General features: G+C 45.9%; 1 protein-coding gene across 9 annotated transcripts; it reads left to right on the forward strand.

Annotated features, from left to right (window-relative positions):
- PRPF4B (pre-mRNA processing factor 4B) lies at positions 1-27255 on the forward strand. Of its 9 annotated transcripts, XM_040249375.1 has the most exons (20): positions 1-215; positions 7091-8287; positions 10154-10330; positions 10693-10848; positions 11232-11313; positions 12597-12807; positions 13737-13810; positions 14808-14898; positions 15450-15597; positions 16731-16868; positions 17491-17644; positions 20193-20307; positions 20860-21011; positions 22042-22128; positions 22800-23077; positions 23405-23538; positions 24047-24092; positions 24609-24691; positions 25470-25616; positions 27076-27255. In XM_040249375.1, the coding sequence occupies exons 1-15, from the start codon at positions 79-81 to the stop codon at positions 23001-23003; spliced, it is 3123 nt and encodes a 1040-aa protein (XP_040105309.1). In that variant the 5' UTR covers positions 1-78; the 3' UTR covers positions 23004-23077; positions 23405-23538; positions 24047-24092; positions 24609-24691; positions 25470-25616; positions 27076-27255. The 9 variants fall into 9 exon arrangements, with proteins under 9 accessions (XP_040105309.1, XP_040105308.1, XP_040105307.1 ...); XM_040249374.1 differs by having other exon boundaries at positions 22800-23538; XM_040249373.1 differs by having other exon boundaries at positions 22800-23538; positions 24047-24691.
- The last annotated feature ends 745 nt before the right edge of the window (positions 27256-28000 follow it).

Here is a 28000-nt window from a genome sequence, read left to right on the forward strand (position 1 = left end):
GCTCTGTCCCCGGATGCACTTGTATATCCGGATTCTTCGAGCGACGCTGAGCTCCACGGGTCCCGACGCTGTCGGCACATGCGCGACGGCCCTGTTCCCTCTTCCTCCGCCTCTCCTGGCTTCCGCCGTCCGCGGAGCCGCCGCCACCGCTGCCGAGGAGTGAGGAAGTTCAAGATGGCCGCCGCGGAGGCGCCGTCGCTGCGGGAACTGCCAGAGTAAGTAGTCCGGCGGCGCGGAGGGCCTGCGCCGGGGGCCGGCCGAGAGGGGACGGGCGGAGCGCCGCCCGGGCGGGCGAGCGGGCGGGAAAGTTCGCGGCCCAGCGGTCGCAGCCAAACTTTGCCTCCCGCGCGGCGCCCTGGGGGCGCGGGAGGGCGGCCTCGGCGCTCCGCCCGGCCGGAGGGCCTAGCTGTTGGGTCGAGGGCGGCCGGGGTCCGCAGCGGCGTTGCCCCGGGAGGCGAGGGCGCGAGCGGCCTCTACGGGTCCCGAGCGCGAGGCCGCGGCGCGGGCGCGCCTGCCCGCCTCTGAGGCGACGAGCGGGTCTTCCGGAGCAGCCCGGGCGGCGCGGCCCGCGCGGCGGCGATCCCCGAGCGCTCTTTTCCGCAGGCGGCTCCCGCGCCGCCGCCGGTGTCAGCCTTCGGGGCTGGGAGCCGGGAGCAGAGGGGCGCCGGGCGCGCCTCCTTCCCGCCCGGTGCTCTCGGCCCCAGCGTCCCCTTGGCGTTTTCTCCTTCTCTTTCTAGTGCAGCTGGTGTGCCAGCTCGCAAACTCGAGGCAAATTAAGACCAAGTCCTCGGTTCTGAGAACTAAGGTTTTTGGCCCGAGTTTACAGCGCTTCTCTGGGAGCCCCGGTGGAATAAAGAATGGGAACGGTCAGCTACTTGCAAACCCGAGCGGTTCGTATCTGTAATCAAGCTAACGTAAGCATCGATGCGGTCGAGTGGACGCATCCTCCTATATTCTGCTAGGGTAACCCTTCCTTACTGAGAGTGTGTTGTTTTCCGTGTGTGTGCTAGGAAAGCTCAGGAACCTAAGAGAGAGAATGGATTTTAAGACAGTATTCTTGTAGCGCCTTTTTTTTTTTTTGCTTGCATCCTCATTATTTGATTTGTTTCCAGCTGTCTTGAGAAAGAGGTAGAGATAGTCTCCCGGCAACTTTGGACTGACAAGAGGAAAAATCTTTGCACCTCCCCAGCCGGCCCATCGCTTCACCGCTGTGCGTCCAGTGCCGGACGGCTTGGGGATTTGCTTTGCTCATCTAGGCAGAGACAGTTACCAGAAGTTTTTCGTTTAGGACTTCTGAAAGCTGCTCCGTTATCTTCACAATTTGACTTAAAAGAGGCAGGTGGGTTCTGAGGTAGATTTTGCCTCTTTTTGTTTTTCACGGAGTTTACAGTGAGGCCTTGTTCCTGGCTTCAATGAGAAGATCCTATGAAAATTTTAGGCTATGCAGCTGATTTTTCTAGTAATCTGTTCAAAGTTCTATAGTATTATGTCCATTAATTTGATTGCAGGGACTGTTTAGATTCCTTTTCAGGAAGCATGCAGCCATGTTTGTTTAGATACTCAGATAACACTAGCTTTAATCTTACTTATTTAGGCTTCTGCAGTGTGAGTGGCACTGAGATGGTCTTTATTGCGCCTCCCCGCTCACACACACCCCCACACACTTGGTACGCACAGAATATTCCATCTATATGTGTCCCACTTTCACTTATTTGAAACGTTTTAATATAGAAAATGACAGTTTACTAGGAAAGCAAGTACCATGTTGGCTGCCCACAGTGAATGCTGAAGTGTAATGTCTGAGTAGGTTTTTTTTGAAGACACACCGAGGAGTTCACAGTTATGTGGAATCTACTCCAAGTGGAATATTTTGAAAAAGTAAAGCTCCCTGAATGCTTTTTAGTGGCTTTTAAGTTTGTCGACGTCTTTAGCTCAATGTTTTTTCATAGTTTCAAGCATTTAAATTTTTATATGCATTGACTTACCTGAACTTACCCAGACCAGGTACTGAGCAAATACGACCTCATTCAGTCTTTATGACAACCGTGTGGAGGCGGTCCTGACACTCCCCACATTGTACAGCTGAGAAACTGGAAGTGCAGACAGATTAAGTTAGCTTGCCCAGGGTCGCACCAAGTGACAGGTGTAGGGTTTACACCCATGCAGCCCCGCTGTGGAGCCCTGCTCTGTGCTCTGGTCTCTCACTCTACTTTGTGGCTCCTTTTATTTAAAATATTACTAGACTTTAACGTTTGAAATAATTTTTATTTATTTCCAGTATCCTAGAAAGGTTCGTTTTTATGATATGACAGTTGCAACTCTTTGGAATTTAATATCCTATTTGGAAAGAGTGGGGGCGGAATGGTTCCTTTTGAGACTGGTTGGTCTTTTGAATCCATCCTTATTTTTGCATCTACACTAATTCTGTATTAAAGGAGTCTCACTTGTCAGAGAAACAGGCTTAGTCATAATTATTTTCCTTGTCAAAAGCAGTGGCATTCACTTTGCTCCCCATTGCCGCCATCTCCAAAGCATGAATTGAATGCCTCCCATATAAGATGTTATTAGGAATATTCTTTAAAAAAATATATACGTGAAGAGGGAAGTTAAAATAATACTAGTGGTTGGTAATTGGTCGCTTTATTTTAAAGTTGTTCCATGGCTATTTTTATTGTGCCAGATGCCCCAAGACTCTGGGTGGTTTGAAGGATGAAATAAGCTAACCTATGAGTAAATACTGTTTGACACCACCATGCTGTCTGCAATCCGAATGCAGCTTTCCTTCCAAATGAGATTTGAAGGATGTTACTCAGCTCTCAGTAAGTACTGGTTTATGACAAACCTGTTGTAGACCAGTTTGGTATAGAAATATACCTACTAAATGTGTAGTGTTAGATTGCAAAATGTAAATCGTCCAAGAAGGTGATCAGGTTTCTTTACAAGAAACCTTTTCCTAAAACTTTAGAAGAAAGTTGTTAATGAGCCTAAATTAAGTGACCTAGCTCAAGCGCGCTCATTAGTGCCATTGACGGGCTGAGTTCAAGTTTTCCTCATGTGCCTAGTCAGACTTCAGTTATTTTCTTGGAAATTTGCTCCAAGAGATCAACAGAAGAGGCTGGAGGTCTGCTCTCTGCCTAACCCCAATGTAGAAGAACTCTGGAGTTAAGGTTAAGCTAGCTGGCCCTAAGGCACTTAGGTGGCATTTTATTAGTAACCTAGTCATTATCTCTTGAGTTAATATTCATTAAGTTACAATGAAAACTGGGATTACTCCTGGGAATGGCAGTAACTTTGGGCACCGCTGTGATGTTGATCCTGAGTCTCGGAAACTTTAGATGCTAGGTTCTCTTTCGGAGGAAATTACTTCCTCTGAAGATAAACCCTTCAGTATTTGGATTTGAAATGCCTTGGAAAACTTGTAAATTATAAGTAGCATTGGAAAAGGGTCAGAAGAGGAGATTTTTCTGAGGGGAGATGATTAAATTTAAATTATTTGAGAGTATGGTGGTCAAGAAATAGGCGTATGCGCTGGAGTGTAAATGAGCCAAAACCCAAGTGTTCCCCTTCAAGAGCTGAGCGTGTGCACAGACAGCGTAGACCAGCTGTCCCCAGCGGTGCCGCTGCACGCGCCGTCGTCTAGTCGCTTAGTCGCGTCCCACTCTCCTGGGACCCCGTGGCCCGCCAGGCTCCTCTGTCCATGAGGTGCTCCGGGCAAGAAGACGGGAGCAGGTTGCCACGCCTCCTGCAGGGGGTCTTCGCAGCCCAGGGGTCGAGCCCACACCTCTTGCATCTCCAGCACTGAGCCACCCGTTGTTACTCTGTGAATTGTTCCCTTGACACAGAAGTACTTACGAGTACCCGCTCAGGGTTAAATCATCTTCTGGGCCTCAGGGATGGAGCAGTGAGCTAAACAGATTAAGATCCTGCTCCACAGGGCTTATGTTATAATAGGAGGACACAAGCGGGAGTTGTGCTCGGTGGAGGACAGTGAAGGGGAGAGGAGGGACTATGTTTGTGATAGGGTGGGGTTGTAGTTAAAGGGAGCTGGCCAGGGAACCTTGCCTGAGAAAGTGGAGCTTGAGCCAAGACCTGAGGTAGGTGAGGGGACCGGCAGTGTGTACTTCTGGGGGGAGCGCCCAGGCCCTTACGTGCGGGGGAGGAGAGCCGTGGGGTTGTGGGGAGCAGGCTCGGTTGAAGGGAGGCTGGGCTGATGCTCTTGGTCTGGTGGAGGGTTCAGGTTTTCACTCTGGACGAGGCAGGAAGCAGCTTTCTCTCGGAGCTGATGGTGACCTGATGTTGTAAAAGCACCTTCACGCAGAAGCAAGAGCTCTGATGTCAGCTGTAGCACCAGCCTTCCCCCCGGCTGGGTGTGCCCATGCCTCAGATGAGTCCTGTCTGCCTCCTTGAATGTGGCGTCACATCTGTCGTGGGGACACAGGCAGAGACAGTGCTTCTTGGGCACATGAGTGACTGCTTTGATGTGTATGAACTCATTGCAGTGACATACCTGTGGTTGGTCAGAAGTGTTATTTGCCCAGCTTTTACAGTGGGGGACACTGAGGCACGGGAGTGGCTTGTCTGAGGGCACACTGGGGGTATCTTGTCGCAGGCGGCGTCGGAGCAAGGCGGTTTGATCAGGACTCTTGCTCTTTAAATCACGTTCTGAGTGTCCGTGGGCAGCTCCCCAGTGCCATGGGGAGTAAATTTGCCCAGTGTCTGAACAGTAAGCAAAACTGACCTTGGGCACGAGATTTGTGCCGGGCCTCACGAGCTGTGCGTGTTGACTGTACGGTCCTCACCGCGTGCTCAGAGGCAGGCACTGCTCCTTCCCCACTAGGCTCACGCTCAGTGAGGCCACTCAGCTAGTCAGTAGTGGGACCGGGGCTTGAGCCCCTGGAGCCCGGCTCTGCAGACTTCACCAACCAGCTGTCTGTCCTCTGGGCTGTTCTTAGAGGGTCTTTAGGTTGAGTTCTAGCTTACTGAGTAGAATTTTGTACTTTGGGCACTTGGATTTTTATATTCCTGAAAATCATTCTCAACCTTCATAAAGGTCCTCCCTGCCTATCTCTATATCTTGAATTAGCCTAGTTCTATTTTTCTCACACTTTCCCCCTGTAAGTCAAGGTTCAGAAAAATGGACTTATAGCCCACCTTCTAGATTGTGGGATGGGAGAGTCTAGGAAAGGGAGACGGTTACCTGTATGAGGTTGTAGCCTATACAAGGAACAGAGTTGAAATGCCTTTGTATCTTCACCTTAAATCTGTGATGTCCCCTCGCCTCCTTGATAGAGCCATGTTGTTGGGTATTTTTTAATATACAAAGATACTACACTGTCTTTTTCCAAGTCTTTGAAAATAGTCTTTTCTCAAAGACTATTTATCCTGTGTCCTCTTATACTCTATTAGAGAGAAGTCAGCCCAGACTGAGACCTGACTCAGCTGAAGACACTGGTTGCTCTGCAGGGGTCCACAGTCTTCCCCGTGGTCCCCAGTGCCAGAAGAGGGCATTGGCAGTGTGACACCCCAGATCCCAAGTCCCTGCCATGTGGTGGCTGTGTGTTCTCCATGGCCCCTCACTGCTGTGAGCCAGTAGCTTTTCCAGCGTCCTCCACTGTGTCGTGCCCCTGCCCCGCCAAGTTTACTGAAGACTGAGACCAGGCTGGGGGACCGCCCGTCCAGCAGCCCGACCTTGCAGTCTCTGGGCCTCTCCGCTGTCTCAGCTGTGTGCTCCCGGAGTCCTGTGCTGCACGCCTCCCTCTCCTGGGGGTCGGTCCACTTGAGAGCTTAGCTTCCATTAGACCAGTCTCTTCACCAAGGTTGACACCCTGGCAACATTGATCTTTTTTCCTTTTTCTAAAATACCCCTTAACCTTTCTGGTTAATGCCACACTCATTCTTCAGGTCAGTGTTACTCAGCCTATTTTTTAATCCAAATAAATACCTTGTTGATAAACTTCTCTCCCCCAAAGTCCCTGCTGAACAAATCGCTTGGGTTTCTCTGTGATCCACAAGATACCTTCCTTGACCGTTTCAGAGTGATCTAAAGTGATCCACCAGCGTTCCCAGAATGCCCTTACTCAGGTCTTCATCGTTGCAGTTCTCCAGTGAGGCATGCGATTCTTTTCCACTGGAAGGTTCCTTAAGAGAAGCAAGAGATTTTTATTTTCCTGCTGCCTGACTTAATGCCTACATTATGTGTAGGTGATATTCTTCGACATGTTAAAAAGAGATTGAATAGACCCATTAATTGTTAACTTGCAAGGAGCTCTTTGTAGTGTATGGTACAAACATTAAACTTACTATTAAAACATTAAACTTATTAAAAAGTACAAGAGTATATAATTTGGAGGACTTGAGCAAATTAATCCATCTTGTTCCGACCGGATGTCAGGAGGAGGATCACCTGCTTCTGGTGACCCTGGGGCCTCAGCCTTGAGGATGAGGCTCGTCAGGGTCAGGGGCAGACAGTGTCCGTGGTGAGGGCCCAGGGCGGAATGGCATGGCGAGCTCATCACGCTGCCGGGGCGGGGCGGGGGGACGGCTGTGGCACACGGTGGCTAAGGTGCTGCTTACAGGCCCAGAATGACTCTGAGTATAGCTCGTTTTGGCTCTAGAGATTTAAGTATATATGTGTGTGTGTGTGTTTCCGAATTCCAAGTGGGGAAAGAGATTAGTGTCCCAATGGATGTTATTACTAACATTTTATGGAAAAAGAATGGGCAGGTTCCTTTAGTGTGGAGCGGTATGGGAAATGCTGATTTAAAAACCAAGTTTCTGAGTGGCTGTTTAAGAAAGTCAGTGTTAACTTACTGCAAAAACTACTGGTTTGAATTTCCTTTTTCTACAAAGTATAATTATGTTAACCTCCCCTATTATGTATTTCCTTTAATACTTTCAGTATTTGAGTTCAACCGTTAGAAACAAAGTTAAATCACTGTTCAGCTCAGTTCTTGCCTTATACCTTTGAAATAAAATATTTCAGTGGCTAACTTCATGTATCACATCGAGATATATTTTATCATTGCTATTTTGTTATGACTGAATGCTCCATAAGTAATGTGTCTTTTAAATGTGTTTGATACATTTATAGGATGGAAGATGCTAATTCTGAAAAGAGTGTTAATGAAGAAAATGGAGAAGTATCAGAAGACCAGTCTCAAAATAAGCACAGTCGTCACAAGAAAAAGAAACATAAACACAGAAGTAAGCATAAGAAACATAAACATTCTTCAGAAGAAGACAAGGATAAGAAGCATAAACACAAGCATAAGCACAAGAAGCACAAAAGGAAAGAGGCCACCGATGCTTCGGACAGAGAAGGCGTGTCTCCAGCAAAAAGAACTAAGCTTGACGATTTAGCTCTGCTGGAAGACTTGGAAAAGCAGAGAGCCTTGATTAAAGCTGAACTCGATAACGAGCTAATGGAAGGAAAGGTCCAGTCTGGGATGGGGCTCATATTACAGGGTTATGAGTCCGGCTCTGAAGAAGAGGGGGAGATTCCTGAAAAGGCAAGAAATGGAGATAGGCCCAGCACCAGATCTTCGAGTACAAAGGGGAAACTTGAACTTGTGGACGATAAACATAGTGCAAAGAAGCGGAGTAAAAGCAGGTCCAAAGAGCGGACTAGACACAGGGCTGACAAAAAGAAAAGTAAGGGAGGTGTTGAAATCGGTAAAGAGAAGGCGACAAGGAGCAAGTCAAAGGAGAGGAAAAAGTCAAAAAGTCCCTCCAAAAGAAGTAAGTCTCAAGATGAAGCCAGAAAGTCCAAGTCGCCCACCCTCAGACGGCGCTCTCAAGAGAAAGTTGGGAAGGCCAGATCTCCTGTCGATGACAAGGTTAAAGTCGAAGATAAAACTAAGTCAAAGGATAGGAAAAAATCCCCTGTTATAAATGAAAGTAGAAGTCGTGATCGAGGCAAGAAATCTAGATCTCCAGTCGACTTGAGAGGCAAATCCAAAGACAGACGGTCGCGGTCCAAAGAGAGGAAATCGAGACGATCTGAAGCCGATAAAGAGAAGAAGCCGGTCAAGTCTCCCTCTAAAGATGCTTCCTCTGGGAAAGAAAACAGGTCACCCAGTAGAAGACCTGGTCGCAGTCCCAAAAGAAGAAGTTTGTCTCCGAAACAGCGTGATAAGTCCAGGAGAAGTCGATCCCCACTCTTAAATGACAGGAGGTCTAAACAGAGCAAGTCACCTTCTCGAACCCTGTCGCCTGGCAGGAGAGCCAAGAGCCGGTCCTTGGAAAGAAAACGCAGGGAGCCTGAAAGGAGACGCCTCTCTTCTCCAAGGTAACTTGAGTTCAGAGCCCTAGTGGTTCCTCCCATTGCAGCAGATTTCAGTGGAGAAGCTAAAACTTGTGGACAATAGAAACAGGTGATAAGGAGTTGATAGGGTTCCATATAACCTGTCCTGTCTGCTAACTATGCTAATGTTTGCTTCTGTCAGTATCTTGACTGTAGGTGGCTTTTAAATGTTGAACTTAAAGTTCTTAATTTAGTATCTAATGTGCAGAATCGCACCTTTAAATCCAAGAAATTCGGTTGATAAGTCTGAGTCTACGCATTTTATGGGAAAGGTGTTAGTTTCTAGAGCAGGGATTGTATTTTGAATAGTGTGGGCTGGAATTTTTTAAAATGGAGGTATCCTTAAACTGATTAAGGGTTGTGACCTGTCCATTCTTTTGAATTGGTGTGATTTTGAATCATAACAATATCGTTGGAACTACAGTTGGTTTTTTTGGTCCCCAAAATACAATTGAAAATGGGCAATTTTTTTGTTATTAACTCATATACCTATAGTCTCATTGTTGAAAAACATAAGAGCTCTTAAAATGATTTTTTAAATCAGTCATAATAAAAATAATTCATATTTACATAATACATCTGATCCACCAATTCTTGTCTCATAATTTCATGAATTCCTAGCCATCTACTGTGTATGGGTATAAATATGAATTGATGTTGAAGTTTAAATTATCCTGTTTTGAGAAGCTTCAAGAATGCAATTCTCGTAAGAGCTCCTGTTGATTCTTTAAGTGATGGAATGGTCCCCTGCCTGTAGCTCTGCATGGAGACCGTGTTACTATCTTAATATCTTTCTTAAGGATCCTGTTCTCTTTCAGTTGCTTTCAGTTTGAAAAGGAAATTCTTATGAGTTCATGAAGGGACTAGAGTTGAATATTTGAAACAAGTTTTTAGTGTTAGTTTACAGAAGAAATGCATGCTAATTAAAGAGACGTTTAAATCCTGCAGGAAGCCTGTAAACGCACTCTTCCCATCCCTCCTCTGCCGCCACTCCTGAGACAGCAGTCTCTCTTCAGCCCCTTCTCTATGCACATGATACTTCTTAAAAATAGGATTCGTACCGTTCATGTTAGCCGTGGTTTTCTTTTCTCACCAAACACTGAGTGGCAGTGTGTAAGGGGTGTTTGTTATGAATAACAACATGATACTTCATGCTGTGGATGTATCAGAATGTATTCAGCTTCCTTTGTTGAGACTGATGAAAATTGAGGTTGGTTCCAGTTTTTCACTGTTGTGTGCAGAGATATCCATTGAGTCTGTAAAGAAGCTTTTAGGGTAGTTTCATAGAAGTGGAATTACATAGTTTGAGATTACGTATATTTACATTTCAGAAAGACACTGCCATATTTCCGTCCAGATAAGTTATACCAGTATTTACTTCCATGACTTGGTGGACTGGCATTTTCTCTTAACTCTTACCTAAAGTTCCTCTCTTCTAAGGTTAATGTTGATTGTAAAGGGATTTTATTCTTAATTGATACATTAAAAATAAGGCTCTTAATTCCAAAAAAAAAATGTTGACAATTTAGAAAGAAAACAGTCCTCAAACCAAGGGAATGGAATATTATTCCTCATATGGGCAAGTTTTATTTGAAATGAGAAAAAGATAATATAAATAATCTTTACTAATTCTTCAAATTGTGAGACCAGAGGAAATAGACCTTCTCTTGTGTGTCGATCATTACACCAAAATGTTATTGTTGTCGTCTGAATTTTTGTTACAAAACATTATTCTGTGTTTGCAGTCTTTAGGTTACTGTGCCCTTTCTTAAAGTGCCTTTACATGTAGGAGAAGTTTGCTTATTCTGATTTGGTTTATTCTTCTCTGAACCTGTATCTGGTCCCCTTAAGAACGCGACCTCGAGATGACATCCTCAGCAGGCGGGAAAGGTCCAAGGATGCCAGCCCGATCAGTAGGTGGTCTCCAGCCCGCAGACGGGCCAGTAGATCTCCTGTTAGGAGGAGGTCCCGTTCCCCTCTCAGACGGAGCCGGTCTCCCAGAAGAAGAAGCAGGTCTCCTCGGAGAAGGTAAAGCCTCCCCTTTGGTCCATCAGACCGGAGCTTTTGAAGCTCAGTGGGTGGGTTTCCTTAATAGCCTGTTTTCTCTGAGAAACGAGCTGTGGCGCCATGCAGTCTTTCTGTTGCCAGCGTGCGATATTTCACACACACAGATTGTTGAGATTTGCTTTAAACTTAAATCAGTGTTCATTAAAACATTTCTGCTGGCCCATTAAAGACTTTATTTTTAGAACAGTTTTGGATTTATAACAAAATCGAGCTTTTGAAAAGTACGGAGAGTTCCTGTAACACCTGTGCCCCAGCACACTCAGAGCTCCCTAACTTCAATTGACCTTTTCTATGTATTATATCTCTCTGTTCTCCTCAAATAGGGACAGAGGTCGGAGGAGCAGATCACGCCTGAGAAGGCGGTCTCGATCACGGGGTGGTCGTAGACGTAGGAGCAGAAGCAAAGTGAAGGAAGACAGATTTAAAGGAAGTCTTTCTGAAGGAATGAAGGTCGAGCAGGAGTCTTCATCTGATGACAAGTAAGAATGGAACTTTCCTATAACTTCCTTTTTGCAAATTAGACAAACACGGTGTGACTTGAAAGTCTTTAATTTCCGTCTGTAATTTTGATCACGGCTGGTGATGACTTTTAAGCTTAAGGGTCTTTCTTTTGTTTCCAGTCTTTGTGCAGTGAAATAGGTGAGGAGAGAAAGGAGACAATAGAAAGTTAAATTTATTTGCCGGGATTCCAAACCAGGCAGTTTAAAAGCAAGGATAGAGTGAGGTGGCTTAAGGTTCCTGTTCAAACTTACTGATGACCGACATTTTCCAGCTTTTATTTTTTTAAATGTATGCAAGTTAACAGTTTCGGACTCTCTAAGGATGTCTGGAATTAACGTGTATGGATGTAACTTTTCCTAAGCCTTGAAGACTTCGATGTTGAGGAGGAAGATGAGGAAGCCTTGATAGAACAGAGAAGAATACAAAGACAGGCCATCGTGCAGGTATTGATTTTAGTAACGTTTTGATCAACAGTCCTTAAATAACCACTATTTAAACAAAATTAAGGATTTTTACTTTAACAATTAAATGTTGGTAGAGCACTTGAATAGGTCTTGAAAAAAAGATAGTTTCTTAATAAAATTGAAATATTTATCTTTTTTGTATACATAGGATTCCCGTATAAAGCCCTTTTGTAAGACAAAATTTGGAGTGTGCTTTTTTTTAACGATAAACAGGAGAACCCTCATAAATGAGTACAACTTGGAAGAATTTCCTTTAGCATAAAAATTGTATCTATTATAGCTTGCTACATGTGAGAAAGATTTTCCTTTAACGCCTAGTAAAAATGGTAGATTTTCTAATACAGATGTGCATGTTTAAAGGGAACGTCCCGATAAATTTAAGACTCCTTGAAAGCTGAGTGATGCAGGAGTCGGGCGGGAAAGGGTGTCACGTAGGCCTCAGACGGTGAGCTGCGCAGAAGGCTGCCGGCTCTCCTTGGCTGTCCTGAGAGGAGGCCTGGCCACGCGGCCCTGTGAGCATGGCCGTCCTTGTACAGTGCCTTCTCTCACCGTCATGTGATGGGAGGTGAGGGTGGAGGTGAGAGAAGAATTCTGGAAGACACGAAAGATGCTTGGGTGCTGTAAGGAGGACAGCAGACAAGGAAAGGGCAGCTGGAGCAGCCTGTGTGAGCTTGCAGCAACCTCAGCATCTCAGAGCAGAGGGCAGAACTGGAATTACCAGAGTATGTGAGGCGTAACTGGAATTCCGGAGGTGACTTCCCTCCCTGGGGCGCTGCGGAAACTGGTACTGAGCAGTTACTGGGTACCCCTGAAGACTTGGTTGAATCTTTTTCTGTTCTTACCCAGGTCCACAATCCCTTATCTCCAACCTTTTGGGCCAGATGTGCTTCAGAACTGAGAAATATGTGAATTTTAGAAAGGTAATGTGGTGCATACATGTATCTTACGTAGCCCCTGAGTGGGGGCTAGACAGCACCCCATTACCCGACACTGGGAGCGCTCTGCTGTGAGACGCCTTGTGCTCACACTGGGGACATTCAGAGTCACGGCTTCAGGCCAGATTCTGCCGCCTGATGAACTTGCACCAGCCGTAGAAAGCCTCCCGCAGCTCTGTGGGTTTGGAATCGCGTATAAGGGATTGTGGATCTAATTCAGCTGAGGCATCAACACCTTTATTCCATTTTTTTTAGCATTATTTGACGCTCAGGTTTCAGTGCAGCTCCCTCGATGGGTGATGATGACGCTCTGTGTTGTCGCTACAGAAATACAAGTACCTTGCTGACGACAGCAACCTGTCGGTGCCGTCCGAGCCCAGCAGCCCGCAGAGCAGCTCCCGCTCCCGCTCGCCGTCTCCCGACGACATCCTGGAGCGCGTGGCTGCCGACGTCAAGGAGTACGAGCGCGAGAACGTCGACACGTTTGAAGCCTCGGTCAAGGCCAAGCATAATCTGATGGCCGTTGAGCAGAACAATGGTGAGTGAGTTAGATTTCTGTAACTGTGCTCTTCTTCCCCAGGTGGTTAGCTCCGTCATTTCACCCAGAGGAGAGGTTATTTGCAGCAGGGGAAAGGAAGGAGACGAGGAATGCTGTGTTCAGAATACCCCAGTGAGTGTCCCCGTAACCGCGACTGGAGCTCACGCTCGGTCCACCATACATGTTCAGTACCTTTGGTTCTGCTTGCTAGAATATTTGAAAGCAAGTCCAAGCCATGATTAATTTCACCTGGGAAAAGTCCAGTTTGTATCTCTGTTAGATAAGATTTCTAAAAAAAAAAAACCATTACTTACACTTGGTAAAATTGATGATTTTTAAATGTCTCATGTCTATAGTTCATTGGTTTGAATCAAAATCCAGATGCAGGGTTTAACCTTTTGAGATATGAATTGGCAATTTAAAGAGGAGCTTTCCTGGTGGCATATAATTGTTACTTGTGTGTGCTCAGTCATGTCTGACTCTTTGCAACCCCAGGGACTGTAGCCCACCAGGCTCCTCTGCTCCTGGGATTCTGCAGGCAAGACTACTGGAGCGAGTAGTCCATTCCTCCCCCAGGGGATCCTCCAAACCCAGAGACCGGACTCCAGTCTCCTGCATTGGCAGGTGGTTGCTTCAACCACTGAGCCGCCTGGCAAGCCCAGTTGTTGCTTAGTTATCAGCATATTAGTTCAGTGTTAGTGAAAGTATCGATATTAGGTTTTTTAATTTTCTGGAATGCATTCTCAGTAAAAAGTGGATAGCTTTATATACCTTGCGTTATGAAGTGATACTAAGTTGGGTTTTAATGAAACACTGATACACAAGAGGAAAACGCTTGAATTGCTGTTAGTGATTCTCCATTGATTGATTCTTTGTGTTTCGGTTTATATCTCTCCATTTTCCAAATACTGATGCTGACTTTCATTCAGGCTCATCTCAGAAGAAGCTGTTGGCACCTGATATGTTTACAGAATCTGATGATATGTTTGCTGCCTATTTTGATGTGAGTATTTTTAGTCACAAAAACATAACTGTTAAGTACATATAGCAATTATGTATTTCGGTGGTATGTGCATACCTAGTGGGAAAAAAAGAATCAGGGCTTCATAAAAGTTAAATACAAAATGACTTAAACGTGTAGTTACTTTCTTTTTAAACAGCTCTTTTCTTGGATTTACAGACGGCTGTGTGTGTTGTGGTTAGCGGGGGACCAGGTGACATGAGTAATTTTCAGGCCTTCAACTCAGGGCTTCTGTATTGTAGGTGATTGGAAACTTAGGATTTGGAGCTTAATGGAATTCATTGAAGAACTGGGAATGTTATAAGGACTGGGTTAAGAAATTTTTTCTTTTAAGCATTTTATCAGTTTTTTTCCTTGAGAAATGGTTTCAAAAGCAGCAGACCATTTCCATCATGAATTTAGGAGGCGTGAGAAACATGGAGGCTTTGGTGGGGGGCAGTGGGGTGCATGCACGCACGCAGAAAGCACACGGAGGGGGATTAAAGTGGGCGGGGGAGCAGTGGGTCCAGGACCCCGCGGACACCAGCGGCCGGCATCGGCAGCAATCGTGTCTACAGTGTGAGCCACGCTCACGGGCAACGGGCTAGGAGAGGATGAGGTGATCTGAGGAAGCCTCGTTTGCCTGGGTGTGAAGGGTTTTCCAGATGTCCTGGAGAGTGATGCGTAAGGGAAAGGTCTTCAGAAGTGCCAGGTACTCTTGCAGTGCAGCCAGTGACGTTTCCTGTGGAGATGGGAAGAGGCACGGGGTGTTACATGAATGGGGCAGTGGAAGAAATGTGAAGGCAGCGCTTCCTTTTTCCCTGAGCATCACTGTGATGCAGGGACTTCGGGTCATGTGTCTGTTGGGTTGCATTTACGTGAGGCATGGTGAGAGTTTATTTAACTTGGCATGAAACCCTCTTGTCAGAGTTTAAAGGAAGTGCGTTAAATGTCTGCCTAAATCGGGCATAAGTAGCTCATGTCACTGCCTTAATTTCAGAGTGCGCGTCTGCGGGCTGCTGGCATTGGAAAAGATTTCAAAGAGAATCCCAACCTCAGGGATAACTGGACTGATGCAGAAGGCTATTACCGTAAGTTCACAGTCCTTCCTCGTTTCAGAGTTTATCATAGTACTTTGTAAAGTTGTGTGGCTCGAGGCCTTCCCACCTGGGAGGATCTGGAGGTCACACCCCAGTGCCATCACTCAAGCGTGCGGCACTGCTAGCAGCTGCGTGTGCCCGTACCGCCGCCCAGAAGCCTCGCAGACTGAAGTGCAGCGAGACCTGACGTGCACCTTAAATCTGCTCAGTTACTTTCAGGCCTCAGGTAATCCTCCGGAGGTGGCGGTGCCAGCCACGCCAGACTGCAGGGAGCACGGCACTGCCTCCTCGGGGTTCGGGGCGTCAGCAGTTGCCGGAGGTGCCCCCTGCGCTTCTGTGGCGCTCGGAGGGCTGCGGCTTCGGGCACGCAGTGTGGAGGCAGGGCCTTGGGACTCTGGTGTCCAGGGAGCCAGGCGCACTGGAGAGGTTCGGCCCGCTAGGAACATGCTGTGCTCCCTGCCTTTTGCTTTCTGATGTGTCTCTGAGTTCTGTTCATTAATGTATCATGGTCAGAATTCTAATGTTTCAGTTTACCTTTTTAGGTGTGAACATAGGTGAAGTCTTGGATAAGCGTTACAATGTGTACGGCTACACGGGTCAAGGTGTGTTCAGTAACGTGGTCCGAGCCAGGGATAACGCGAGGGCCAACCAGGAGGTGGCCGTGAAGATCATCAGAAACAACGAGCTCATGTGAGTTCAGGGAGCGAAACCAGCTCAACACAGGTGTTCACAAACAAGCGTGTTTTTAAACAGTGACAGCAGTCTGTGTAGGACAGCTTGGGGCTTATAAAACAGCAGAGCAGCTCTTTGTGGGTATTTAATTTATAGTCACGTGTTGTTACATGTGACACCTTGGAACTGTTGACTGATTGTATTCAGTTCAAAGGGTCGTGTTGCTTAGCTGTCACTGAGCATGTGGCCTGCAAAAGGTGACAGCTCAGGTCTAGGAATGCTTCGTATCTTTTATCTGTTGCCTTTTCTCTTTACGAGCAATGAGGTCATTGCCATGCTGCTTTAACACAATCTATGCCACACACTGGAGAAGGCAATGGCACCCCACTCCAGTACTCTTGCCTGGAAAATCCCATGGATGGAGGAGCCTGGTAGGCTGTGGTCCATGGAGTCGCTAAGAGTCGGACACGAGTGAGCGACTTCACTTTCACTTTTCACTTTCATGCATCGGAGAAGGAAATGGCAACCCACTCCAGTGTTCTTGACTGGAGAATCCCTGGGATGGTGGAGCCTGGTGGGCTGCCGTCTGTGGGGTCGCAGAGTCGGACACGACTGAAGTGACTTAGCAGCAGCAGCATGCCACACACTGGGCTGCATTAAAGTCAACTTAGCGTTGGTTTAGGAGCCCTAGAAAGAAGTGTCTAGATTTATGCTGAGGCCCTGGGCTGCCCTGGGCTTAGAAGACTGGTTCGATGGAAATCCTCAACTTCTGTATTATAGACACTAGCTTTAAAATATGGCCTATTGTCAGGTTGTAACTAGAATCTTGGAGGATGATATTTGCATCGAGGAGTCTTGCAATAAAATGTGCCAGGTTGATTTCCCTCCAAGCAAGGTGGGTCTGCTGCTTGGTGTTTCTGTTTTGTTCATTGATTATTTTGGAAATTAGCTCCATGAAAACAATATTTGGCCAAGTGGGAAGTATTGTGTGAATGACGCGGAGACTTGTCCTTCCTCAACAGATCATTTATTAGTACTTTAAAAAAAACTTAACACATCGCTAAATAAATATACAGAATAAATACACATTATTTACTTTTCCTAAATTCTTGGTGTATCCAGTTTTGACCTGATTTTCTTTTTCATTTCAGGCAAAAAACTGGCTTAAAAGAATTAGAATTCTTGAAAAAACTTAACGATGCTGATCCTGATGACAAGTTTCATTGTTTGCGACTCTTCAGACATTTTTATCACAAACAGCATCTGTGCCTGGTGTTTGAGCCTCTAAGGTACGACGCCTGAACCTGGACGTCGTGACCCTGAAAACTAGACTTCCCCATCTTGCCATCCTCAGTTCAGACAAATACTGTGACCAGTTTTCTGGGTGTTTGATGTTTTTTTCCAGTTGGCTGTGGCTTTTGTCTTTTAACGGTTGGGGAAAAGTTAGCTCCTTGGCGGTTGTTAATGTGTAGACAGTGGTTGGCCGTGTGCCACGTGCGCACCTTGTGTGGCCTTGAGCTCAGCACAGAGTTCCCTGAAAGTTAAATACTCCAAGGAAAGATTAAGCCAGGATGAACAGGAACGGGAGTCATGGGGTAGGAATATGATTTCACCCTTCAAATCCATGTCTTCGTGTTTCTGCCCATTTTAGGTCAGTGGGAATTTTACCCCTGTGTATCTTCCCTTCTCTTCATTTTGGAAACCGTGTTGTGTAGACACGGTTCATACGCTCTTGTGTCAGTGTGGAATAGTTCATCAGACATTTGGGCAGTGGGTGGGAGGATTCTTGAACAGTGTTTTCATTGTATTTCATACTCTAAATTGATTTTACTTCATGCTTCAAAATGTTTTTGCTTTTTAAAATTTTCATTTTTCATTTTAACTTCTGGTTTTTTTTTTCTTTCCTAAAAGTATGAATTTACGAGAGGTGTTAAAAAAATATGGTAAGGATGTTGGCCTTCATATTAAGGCTGTCCGATCCTATAGTCAGCAGTTGTTCTTGGCTCTGAAACTCCTTAAAAGATGCAATATCCTCCATGCAGATATCAAGCCAGACAATATCCTGGTAAGTCAAATGATCAGACGGCCTTGTTCATCCATACAGCTCCTTCTGTAATGTGATTACCACTATGTCCTAGAAATTACATCTTCCAAGAGTCATTCCCTGTATTAATTACCCATTACAAATGACTTTACCAGTTTTTCACTCTGGAAATTGGGCCATGAAGGTTTATAGTGAAATATGTGAAGAGAGAGGCAGTAGGCTGCTGTCCCAGACTTCTCCGGTTGATGGATGGGTTTCGCGTCCACCAGACGCTGAGAGTTCTTGGATGCGCGATGACGGGCTTCCTCTGGTGTCTGAGCAGCAGTGCTGGAGGTGGGGCCTGCTTTGGTAAGGCGTGCTCACCAAAGTAAGGCAGCCCTTTGTTCTCTAGTTTCATGGAGTGAGGGCGTTTCAGGGAGCCACCCTCTCTGAAGTGGACGCATGGAGTTGAGTTTGGGGTGCCCAGGGGCAATCTCCGTCCTTTGTTCTTTACTCTGTGGCAGCCGTGGCTTCGGGGGCCACGCCTGGCGTGGCTGGGCCTGGTGTGGAAGGCGTGCCTCTCCCAGCGCGTGGCTTCTGGTGTGGAGGTCAGGGTTCCCAGTGTGGGTGTCTGAAGCCTCACCCCAGTGGGGTGGCTGGTCCGCACACACCTCTCCCGCCCCAGCCCGCCCTCTGCCCTGGTCGTGTTGTCCAGAGCCGAGGGCGTGTTCACGGGCGGGAAATCCACCCGTAGCATGTTCCACGTGCTTAAAGAAAGATCCCTTTAAAGTGTGTTTCAAACTCCTTATCAGTAGCTTAGAGCTTGGTTCGGATTTCCATTTTTCTTTTTAAATATCTTAGACTATTTCCTTCCAGACTACCACATTATTGAGGCGTTCCATTTTGTTAGGTTTGGTCTGAGTATATAAGGTATTGCATTTCTAAGTTAACTTGGGGTTTGAGGTGATGAGTATTCTCAGTGAAATGGTAGGTACAGTATGAGTTGTAGTCTTGCCTAATCAATTTCATAATTGTCTTTTACCCCAATTTTGTTCTTTTTTTTTTTTAATTACAAAGTACACTCTCCATACCAAAGAATGTGTGAACTATGTGCTGGTCAAAAGCAATCCCCCAGTGAGCAGCCTCTCTGTAACCACTTGGAGGTTAAATAATAAGACACTTGCCATTGTCTCAGAACCGCTTGTCTTTAAAACTTCATTTATCTTTGAGTTAGTGCTTAACTAGTATATGTTTTCACATGGATTTCAGACAGTTTGGCATTCTTCCTAAGAAAGGAGGAAATAAATATCAGAGACCACATGGAGTTGCTTGTTAATGAAAACCCCAAGCTTTTAGCCCAGTATTTTAACTGTCAGTCTGACAGAGTAGCGTACTAGGCTCCCTGAGGGCCAGTGGATGAGGGCTGCCCGGGTGTGGGTCCCCAGCTGCTGGTGAAGGCCCTCCGTCCACCCAGCTTCCCCTGAAAATGGCCCTGGGGTTTTTGTCAGTGATTGTTGAAACTGCATCCGTAAGTCGCTGAATGCAGTTTATGTTTAAGAATGTTGAAGCACTTTGCGTTTGAAGATCTCTTTCTTCCCCCGATTTCCCCAGGTGAAGCCTGGTGCTTGACCGTTTCTGGTGCTCTCAGTTCTGTGGACGTCACCTGTAGTGGGTCAGTCCACACTGACCAGGCTCTACGATAGCCTGGGAATGGCCTGGGGCTGTTTGTTTAAAGTGCTGGGTTTCTGTGGGGTGGGAACAAGAGGCCAAGTTCAAGTCCCAACTCGGAATTTATGTGTGTCTCTTTTGAAGGGGGGAAGGGACTCTGGAATGTGACTTATCTCCACTTGTTAACCCCGAACATGCTTCTGACTCAGGATGGCAGCAGGCATGGGAGCACCTCCAGCCTTTCTCAGCAGATGTCACTGTTACTGTGTATGTGGAAGTATTTGCAAAGGGAAGAGAAACGATGACTAATAGAGTGCTCATGTTTATCAGTTTTGCCAAATATATTTAACATTTTCTTGACTAATACTTGCTTTATACTTAAGGGATTTTAATTTTTTTTAAGACTTGAGTGCTAAATTTGGGATGGTCTAACAGCTTCAGATGAAGAATGTTTCTATTCTGTTTTTGTCCAAATTTAATCTGAGTCCTTCTGCTTTCATTGCCATCATAATTTTCTGGCAAACGAAAGTTAAGTCCGATCTCTTTTCAATGACCGTCTTCATGTTCCTTTAAGTAATAACTTGACTGAGATTGGGTTTTCTGGGGGGTTTTAGAAGACACTTGGCTTCAGTGCTTTCTCTCACTATTCCAACCTTTTCTAAATAGCATTGGTTAGAGTCAAATTCACTTGGTATTATCCCTTATTTCCTCGTTGAAGAAAGTTCTTTTGCTAATTAGAATACTATAGCTCTTAATTATTCATAATTAGGAAATTGAATTATAAAATAATTAGGAAAGGAATTTTTAAGTGAGTGACTTTGTTCTCAGTATTGGAAATAACTTCTCAAAGCCAATTATTTTTATGATTATGTCTTAATTATTTCTGGCCTGAGTCAGACTTCCCCGATAAAATGTTTTGCAGGTTAATGAATCAAAAACTATATTAAAGCTCTGTGACTTTGGGTCAGCCTCACATGTTGCGGACAATGACATAACGCCTTACCTTGTCAGCAGGTTTTACCGCGCTCCTGAGATCAGTAAGTCTCCTCCAGTGCTCCTTGGCCTGGGCCGTGGTGGGTGGTGGGAGCACCCGGTTCACTGAGTACTGTTTCCTGCCGCACTTGAGCAGCTGCTCAAGTCATTGCTAAGGAGAGCAGCCCTGCCTCCTCCTCAGGTGGGGTGACGGTAGTTGGTTGTGGCAGGAGTCGCAAACGGGCATGGAAGGCCTTGGATTTAGAAGATGCCGCGTTACTCCGGGCTGGTCGTCACGTCCTGTTCATGGCTTGTCTGCACCTGTGCGGTTTCTCCTCTTTGGCCTTGGCTGAGGCTGGTTAGCCACTCCACAAAAGGGGAAATGAGAAGGTAGAAGAAACACATGCTTTTCCTACCTCTTCAGTTCCTCCCCAGGCCCTCATTTGTTAAGGGTCCCTGATAAGAATTAGTGGGAATGAACGTGAAACTAATGCTGAAGTGTGAACTATTGAGATAATGGTTATATCGTCCGAGTTAAATTAATGTTCCTGTTGATGGAAATAAATAGTAGTTGGTTGATAGTATCATTGTATATTAAAACTGTATTATGTTTTCAGTTATAGGTAAAAGCTATGACTATGGTATAGATATGTGGTCTGTAGGTTGCACCTTATATGAACTCTATACTGGAAAAATTTTATTTCCCGGCAAAACCAATAACCATATGTTGAAGCTCGCCATGGATCTCAAAGGAAAGATGCCAAATAAGGTAGGATGTTTGGGTGAACTTGTTTTTAAGGTCTTAGCCCTACCATCCTGTCGATTCATGGGTGGCTGACACTCACCCCGGTGAGTGTACACCAGTTTCTGAGTGGCAGGTAGCTGGCTACTCTGATTGCTTAGCTCTTTTTGGTGCTTAAGTTAGTGGGTCTAAGCAGCCAAGACTCTCAGGACAGAATGGGAGAGTCCCATCTTCCTTTTCCTACCTGAAGTCTCCTTGTGCATGTCTTTCCCCTCCTGAATTAAGCAGCAGGGTGTGTAGGGTGGGGCTGTTCCACACCTCCATAGCCTTCCCTTGTCCCGCTGACTGCCCCTGGGTGACACACGCCCACCCTGGTGACTGTGCGGCGAGAGCCAGATGCTGGTAGGTTAGACGGAGTCAGATGAAGGACCTGGTCATCGGGGAACCACGGGGGCCTATCGGAAGCGGGACTCAAGGGCACTCGGCTTATTAAAGGTTGGACACTGCTGGGCAAAGAAAAAGGTGCCAAGAAAAGTCACATGAAATGACATCTTTTTAGGTTCTGTTCAAATTCTCTTGTGTTGAACTTGTTTAGACTAAGACAGAAATTAGTTATGTTGGTTTTTGCTTTAATGAGGTCTGACCTGGTGTCACTTCAGGGCTGTTACTAGAACCTAACGTTTTTCAGTGTCCTGAGGTTTCTTAAACTGCCAAGAGACAAGGCCCCACTTGTGTAATGTTTTTCCTATCTTAAGAATAGCTGGTTTAAGTCTTTGTTTAGTCTTCAGTTTTGAATAATGAAAGTACAACTTGATATTGTAATGGGTTTGTTTAACTCACTGCCTGGGAAAATTAATTTCATGTTATTAAGTAGTTTTAGGTACAACATTTACATTTTTTCCAAATATGTTACTTTCTCAAGAGCAAGGAATCTGAGATCATTTTCAAATAAGTAAGCAAATCCAGAGAGACTAAATAGTGATATCTGTGTGACTTTATGTTAGGTCATCGGTAGATCAGAAAGAGGCTCAAAATCCAACTTCTGTTTTATTGCCAGATGATTCGGAAAGGCGTCTTTAAAGACCAACATTTTGATCAAAACCTCAACTTCATGTACATAGAAGTTGATAAAGTGACCGAGAGGGTAAGTGTCTTTTAGGTGTGCCACGTTAAATGGTTACCTTGTAGTTCCTGGATGGATCGGGTGTCGGATGGTCTAGGAGCTATGGATGTTTTAAAACACGTCTATTCCTGTTCCTGTTGGCCAATTTCTGAATAAGACAGATCAGGTGATGAAAAGATGTAAAAAAGTTTGCCTAGCATGAGTTTATTTTGCGATATTTAGGCCTTTTTCTCTTCCTTGGATCACTTTGTTGGTCTGGCTTCGCATTCAGCTTCCTTGCTGCTTCCAGATCTAAAAGCAAACCTGAGCGTGTTACTCTCCCTGATTAAAAATTCTTCCCTGGCGCCTCTTACCTGTAAAATACTGTCCTTAATTCCTCAGAAAGCCTGCTGTCCCCGGCGGGGGACGTCCCCCTTCTTGCGACTCCATGGACCAGCCACTCCGCGCCTGGCGGTAGGCCAGTGGGCGAGCGCTGTTGCAGACCCCATGCCTGTGTTCCCGCACGAGCTGTGATTTTGAATTCTCATAGAATTCCTTTCTGTTCTTCCTCTGACCTTTTTATAAAATTACAGAACCATGTTTAAAAAAGCCATCGTGGCTAACTTGGGGTTGACCTTTTTTCATTTTAAGTTTTTAGGTTATATGTGTCTAGTAATTTATTTAGAGATACACATTTAAAAAATTATTTGTAGGAGAAAGTTACTGTCATGAGCACCATTAATCCAACTAAGGACCTGTTGGCTGACTTGATTGGGTGCCAGCGACTTCCTGAAGACCAGCGTAAGAAGGTGCACCAGCTGAAAGACTTGCTGGACCAGATCCTAATGCTGGACCCAGCCAAGCGGATCAGCATCAACCAGGCCCTGCAGCACGCCTTCATCCAGGAGAAGATTTAGCGGGGATGAAGACGCACCGAGGGTTTGAGTCATTAGATGCAAAGACTGAAGAAACCTCACAGCAGTTTGTTAATGTATATAAGCTGATAAGTATTTCTCCAGCAGATTTGAGGAAGCATGATATATTTGAATTAACACCAAGGGAGATATTTCTTTTAGAAATGTTAGTTAATCTGTTTTGTGTCTTATGTGAAATCTCACTGTAGAACTGTTCTAATCGCCAAGACTGCACAGAATTACAGTGCTAATGTAAATGGTTGCAGTTCACATAAAAGACAAAAGCATCTGCTATAAAATGAGTAGTAATATGGGTGGTTGATTTATTTTAGCAAACTTGGCTTCATTTTGGTCCTCAGATAAAATGGCCAGCATAAATGCTGTTTATATTCACGTTTCCCTAGGTGTGTGTGTGCAGGCCACAGCGGCATGCCCTGGGTGTAGTCAGTGCCGAAGGGGCCTGTTCCTTCTTGAGCCTGCCTGCAGGGACGGCCTCCTCTTTTAAAGCAGGTTGTGTACAGCATTCAGTACACTGGAGGTAAGCTGAACCATCAACATCACCGGTGTGTAAGACGTTATTTTCCTGGAAGAATTGACAAATGAGGGACGTTAGCGTTGTGGCAGAATTCCCCGCATGTGTGAGAGCTGATCTTGTTTTATTTTTTGGCATCACAGCTGTGGAGTAGTTACAGTTTCTGTTCTGTTCATCACATTTGCAATTTGAAGAGAATGCGCTTGATGGATAGAGCGCCTTCAGTGTACTGTTTCTTAGTAACTTTCAGTTTTTTAAATCAACTTGCTATAGACTTTATACACATTTTGTTAAATGCAGTTCCTAGTGACAGAAACAGTGCGTAGTTCCCTTTACTGATAACAAATGTTGAGGCCTGATTCTGGAAGTCCTCATATTTAAAAGTTAGATAGACAACGTAATGAAATTTTTAACTATTTGTATGTCATTTTGAAAGTGTATGCTTTATGGTAAAAAGTGTTTTTCATTTGTTCATTGTTTTCATTCTTTGTGATCATGTTGTCTTTCAATACAGGCATAAACCTTCCACTCTTGAACAAAGCAGCTGCTTTTTAAAAGCGGTAATTGCTTCTTTACCTTTTATTTCTTTTGTAAAATGAACTTTTCTGTAAGGATGTGACTTTAAAGTGTTGTCTACTGCATAACCAGTCGGCCCTCACTTACTGTAAAGTGGAGATTGCTCTGCTGCACGCGGCGTGGACCGTGCGGGCTTCTGTGTGTTCTCAGTATATGCATTGCTAGGAAATAAAGTCTTTTGTGAACAAGGTATTGGCAGCCATCTTTACCAGTTTTTGTCTTCAGTGCTGGTGAGTCAGGTAAACCACGTAGAATGAAAAGCAACCTTGCGTTTCTTCCTTTAATTCTTTACCTGCAAGAATTACTCGTTAGAGGTGTAAGCTAACCAGAAATGTGTAATTTTATTAATAATTAGGAGGCTAATTATTTCATCAAACAATTCTACCAGTATTGTCAGCTTTCAGTGTAGTGAGGTAGTTCCTGTAGGTCATGGGGTAGAGTCCAGGATTTAACTAATGTTTCTGCTGTTTTCTCACTTTTCCTTCTGATGGTGCGGAAAGAGAAAAGGAGACGGGGCACAGGCCACTCACCGCCTTCTCCAGGGTCTGATTTGCTGAGACACCAGCTGCACCTTCTTAACAAGGTTATTTCTGACAGCATGTGTAGATAAACATTTAGCAACAGTTTAAATCAAAATCATGTCAATCAGTTTGGTTTTGCAACACAAAGGAATTAGTAACCTTTTTTAACATGGTAGCAGAGAATTTTCAGAAATGTAAACTTTTCTGGTTGGGTGGTAAAATAAATGCTTGTCTCCCTGAGGAGTGTGGAATATAATCAGATTTTTAGAGGTTAACATAATATTTTAAAATTGTAAATGGGATTTTTTTATTCACCCAGGCACCTAATTACAACAAGCATGCACATTTTGGTGCATTCGAGAATGGAAAATCAGAGTAGCAGCCTCCTTCTGGTGGGTTTTGCTCCATTTAAAGGCATGAAATGACCTGCAGCCAGGAAGGTGCAGATGCTACCCTAGGCCAGCTCTGACTGTGTGCCCCCCTCTCCTTGTGGTGTAGCCGTGAACCGACGTGAACGCCAGGCGTGCTCGTCCTCAGGCGGTGAGGCCTTGTAAGCAAGGCTCACAGGTGCAGCTCTCCTGCCTGAACTAAGTGTAGCAACTTCCCGCCACGTTAGCTCTGGCAGCCACTTACCTGCTGCACAGTGGAGCGTTTCCCGCTGAGTGTCACTCACAGTAGTTACATTTGTATGTTTCTGGTGATTTTTCATGGCTTCCTTTTGTATACTTATTTAAGTAAGTTAACCTCCACTAGAAACAGTTCATCTTATGCCTTCAAAACTGTTGCGCGTTCTTTAAAAAAGCAAACAAAGTCGCTTGTTGCCTGTTCTTTGTGTTCTAGGTGCAGCTCAGTGGAAGATGAGATGTGGCTCCAGAAGACATGAGTAAGGGCTCTGTCCCATAAAAGGTCTAAGAACAAAGAGCCTCCATCTAATCTCTGTCTGGTGTTTCAGTTTCAGCATGACGGTTGAGGGTGCATCGCCCTTTGGTACTGAGAGTAGTGCTCCCGTGTTCATTGTAAAGTGCTCACTCATCACGCTTCCTGCCCCTGCCCCTGCCCCTTCCCTCCCCCGGAGTGCAGAGAGGAGTCAGACCTAGCGGTGTTAGCAGTGTGCTTGGGGAGATCCCGCGTAGCGCACGGCTGTCAGAATCAGTCCCTGCGGACTACTAGAAAAACCACAGCCACCAAGAGCATCCATCCAGAGGCAGTGTTCCGCCGCGGGGGTCATGTCTTCTTGGCCGATCGATGCTCAGGGATAGGAACAAGCCCTCAGCGCTGCTCAGCTCCCGGGGCGCCCACCTCTGCGGCTCACCCGCAGGGTCTGCCCAGCCAGTGGTGTTGTGGTGTTAGAATAGGCTACATGCCCAGAGCACAGCCGTGGTCCTGAGGGGAGTGAGAGGGGAATAGGCCACATGCTCAGAGCACAGCCGTGGTCCTCGAGGGGAGTGAGAGGGGCGCTCCCTAGGTCTTCGGGCTTCCGGACTCAGCACTGCTCCGTTTGCCTACGTGAGTGGTCTTGATCCTCGCACACGGAGTGGTATTGGAGCCCGAGGCAGAGGCCTGAAGCTCTGTGAGCCTGTGGGGTGGAGCTAGGCGGCGGGCAGTCCCCAGCGGGCGGGCAGTCCCCAGCAGGCGGGCAGTGCCCAGGTCGGCCTCTCTGCCATTTCTCTCAGGAAGGTTTTGCTTTATTTCATTTTGTGGCAAAAATGGCATCAAGTGATTGTGAGACTTGAGGGTCTGTAAGTCCTAGAACGTGACCCACAGAGCATAGTTTTCTCTGTAGTTGGGGGAGTGGTTGAGCCTGCACATTGTAGGATCATTCTTGGGGTAGACCTGTTGTCCTCCAAGGCTCCCAGCATGAGCTCACCCTCAGTTCTTATTAATAGCATCCTACCCCTTTACTCCCCAGTGCCTGTTTCATTACACTGTTTTTCTCAAAGTAATTTTTGTGTTTAAAAAACACTTTTTTTAATCACTATAATTACCACCTCCTTTCCCTAAGACATACTCGGGACATGTCTTTGGTACGTGGTGGAGGCAGTGAGACGTGACTTGTCCTTGGGTGCACGCCGCCTCCTCTCCACCTGTAGTTTATCGTGGTTTCATAGTGGAACTCTTGCTAGCTGGGGAGAAAGAGAATCTCTGCAACAGGATGCAGGCCAAGCAGTTAAGGAAGTCCCTTCTAAATACGGAGATAGGAAAAAAGCCAGATGGCTAACGTACAGTCACTTTGTTAGTGAGGGCAGTGTTAGAAATCGAGCTTCCTAAAGTGTCTTCTTTTTCATAGCATCCTAGTTCAGATGTGGATTTTTATAGAAGTGTTCACTACAAATTCATTTGTTTTTTATGTTAATTAATGTGCACCAAATTGACTTTTAAAATGCTTTCCAGTTACTTTGATAGAGTTCATCATCGTGGCATCTTTTTCTTCTCCTTCCACGTGTAGGGTAAGGGACTGTTCTGAAGAATCTTTCCATTTAGTGATCAAGATACGGAAGCTGACCTCTGAAAATACTCAATATGTATCCTAATTATTCCCAGTGTCCTTTGAGTTGTAACTTGGACTTCAGCAGCAATGTTCCTAATTGACCTACTAGGAAAATGTAATAAACACGCCTCTTGTTACCCTGCTGCCTCCTGATGTCTCATTGGCCTGCGTTTTGTGTCTGACATGTAAAGTGAGGAACCCCGTCTCTCACCTGCTGTCTCCCGCTGATCTTCGTAGACGTGCTTGTCATAGAACCCCAGCAGACGTTCCGGTCTCCCGCTCCTCGTGTTCCCGAAAGACAGGCTTCACATTCTTACTGCACACCACGTCCCCGGTGCCTGTGCCTCTGAGAAGCGGGAATGCGGGTGGTCTGTCATGAACTTAGCACAGGGCACCCTCTCTGCCCTCCGTGTCCCTCCTCCTCTCCTTGCTACATTTCCTGAATTTGCCAGGCTCTTGATTATATGAGAGAAAAGGTTTCCTACTCACTTTACAGATGAGGTAAGGGAAGAACAGAGGTCAAGGAACCTGCCTGACAAGTCAGAACTCTTAGCGGAGCCTGGGTCCCCGTGCAGACAGCTGGCAGCGGGGCCGGTGCTCGCAGCTGCTGTGGGAACGTCACGGGCCTGTGTGGAGGCCCAACTCCACGTCTTAGCTAGAGACCCTAAAGGGTGTGTGCAGCGCGCCAGGCAACACCCAGGACACAGCACTGAATGGAACACACGTTCCCCCCGAAGGGTTTATGAGTGAAGATGAGATCTCAGCGCTGAAGGTGAGGGCCTGCCCGGGATGCAAACGGGAAGGTAGAAGTGACGTGGAGAGCGGGCTGCTGTGTAGTTCGGGACGCAGAACTGCAGGAAAGGTCGCGCCGGTGGGGAAACAG

Source organism: Oryx dammah, unplaced genomic scaffold, assembly GCF_014754425.2.
Source record: "Oryx dammah isolate SB20612 unplaced genomic scaffold, SCBI_Odam_1.1 HiC_scaffold_11, whole genome shotgun sequence".
Lineage (NCBI taxonomy): Eukaryota > Metazoa > Chordata > Mammalia > Artiodactyla > Bovidae > Oryx > Oryx dammah.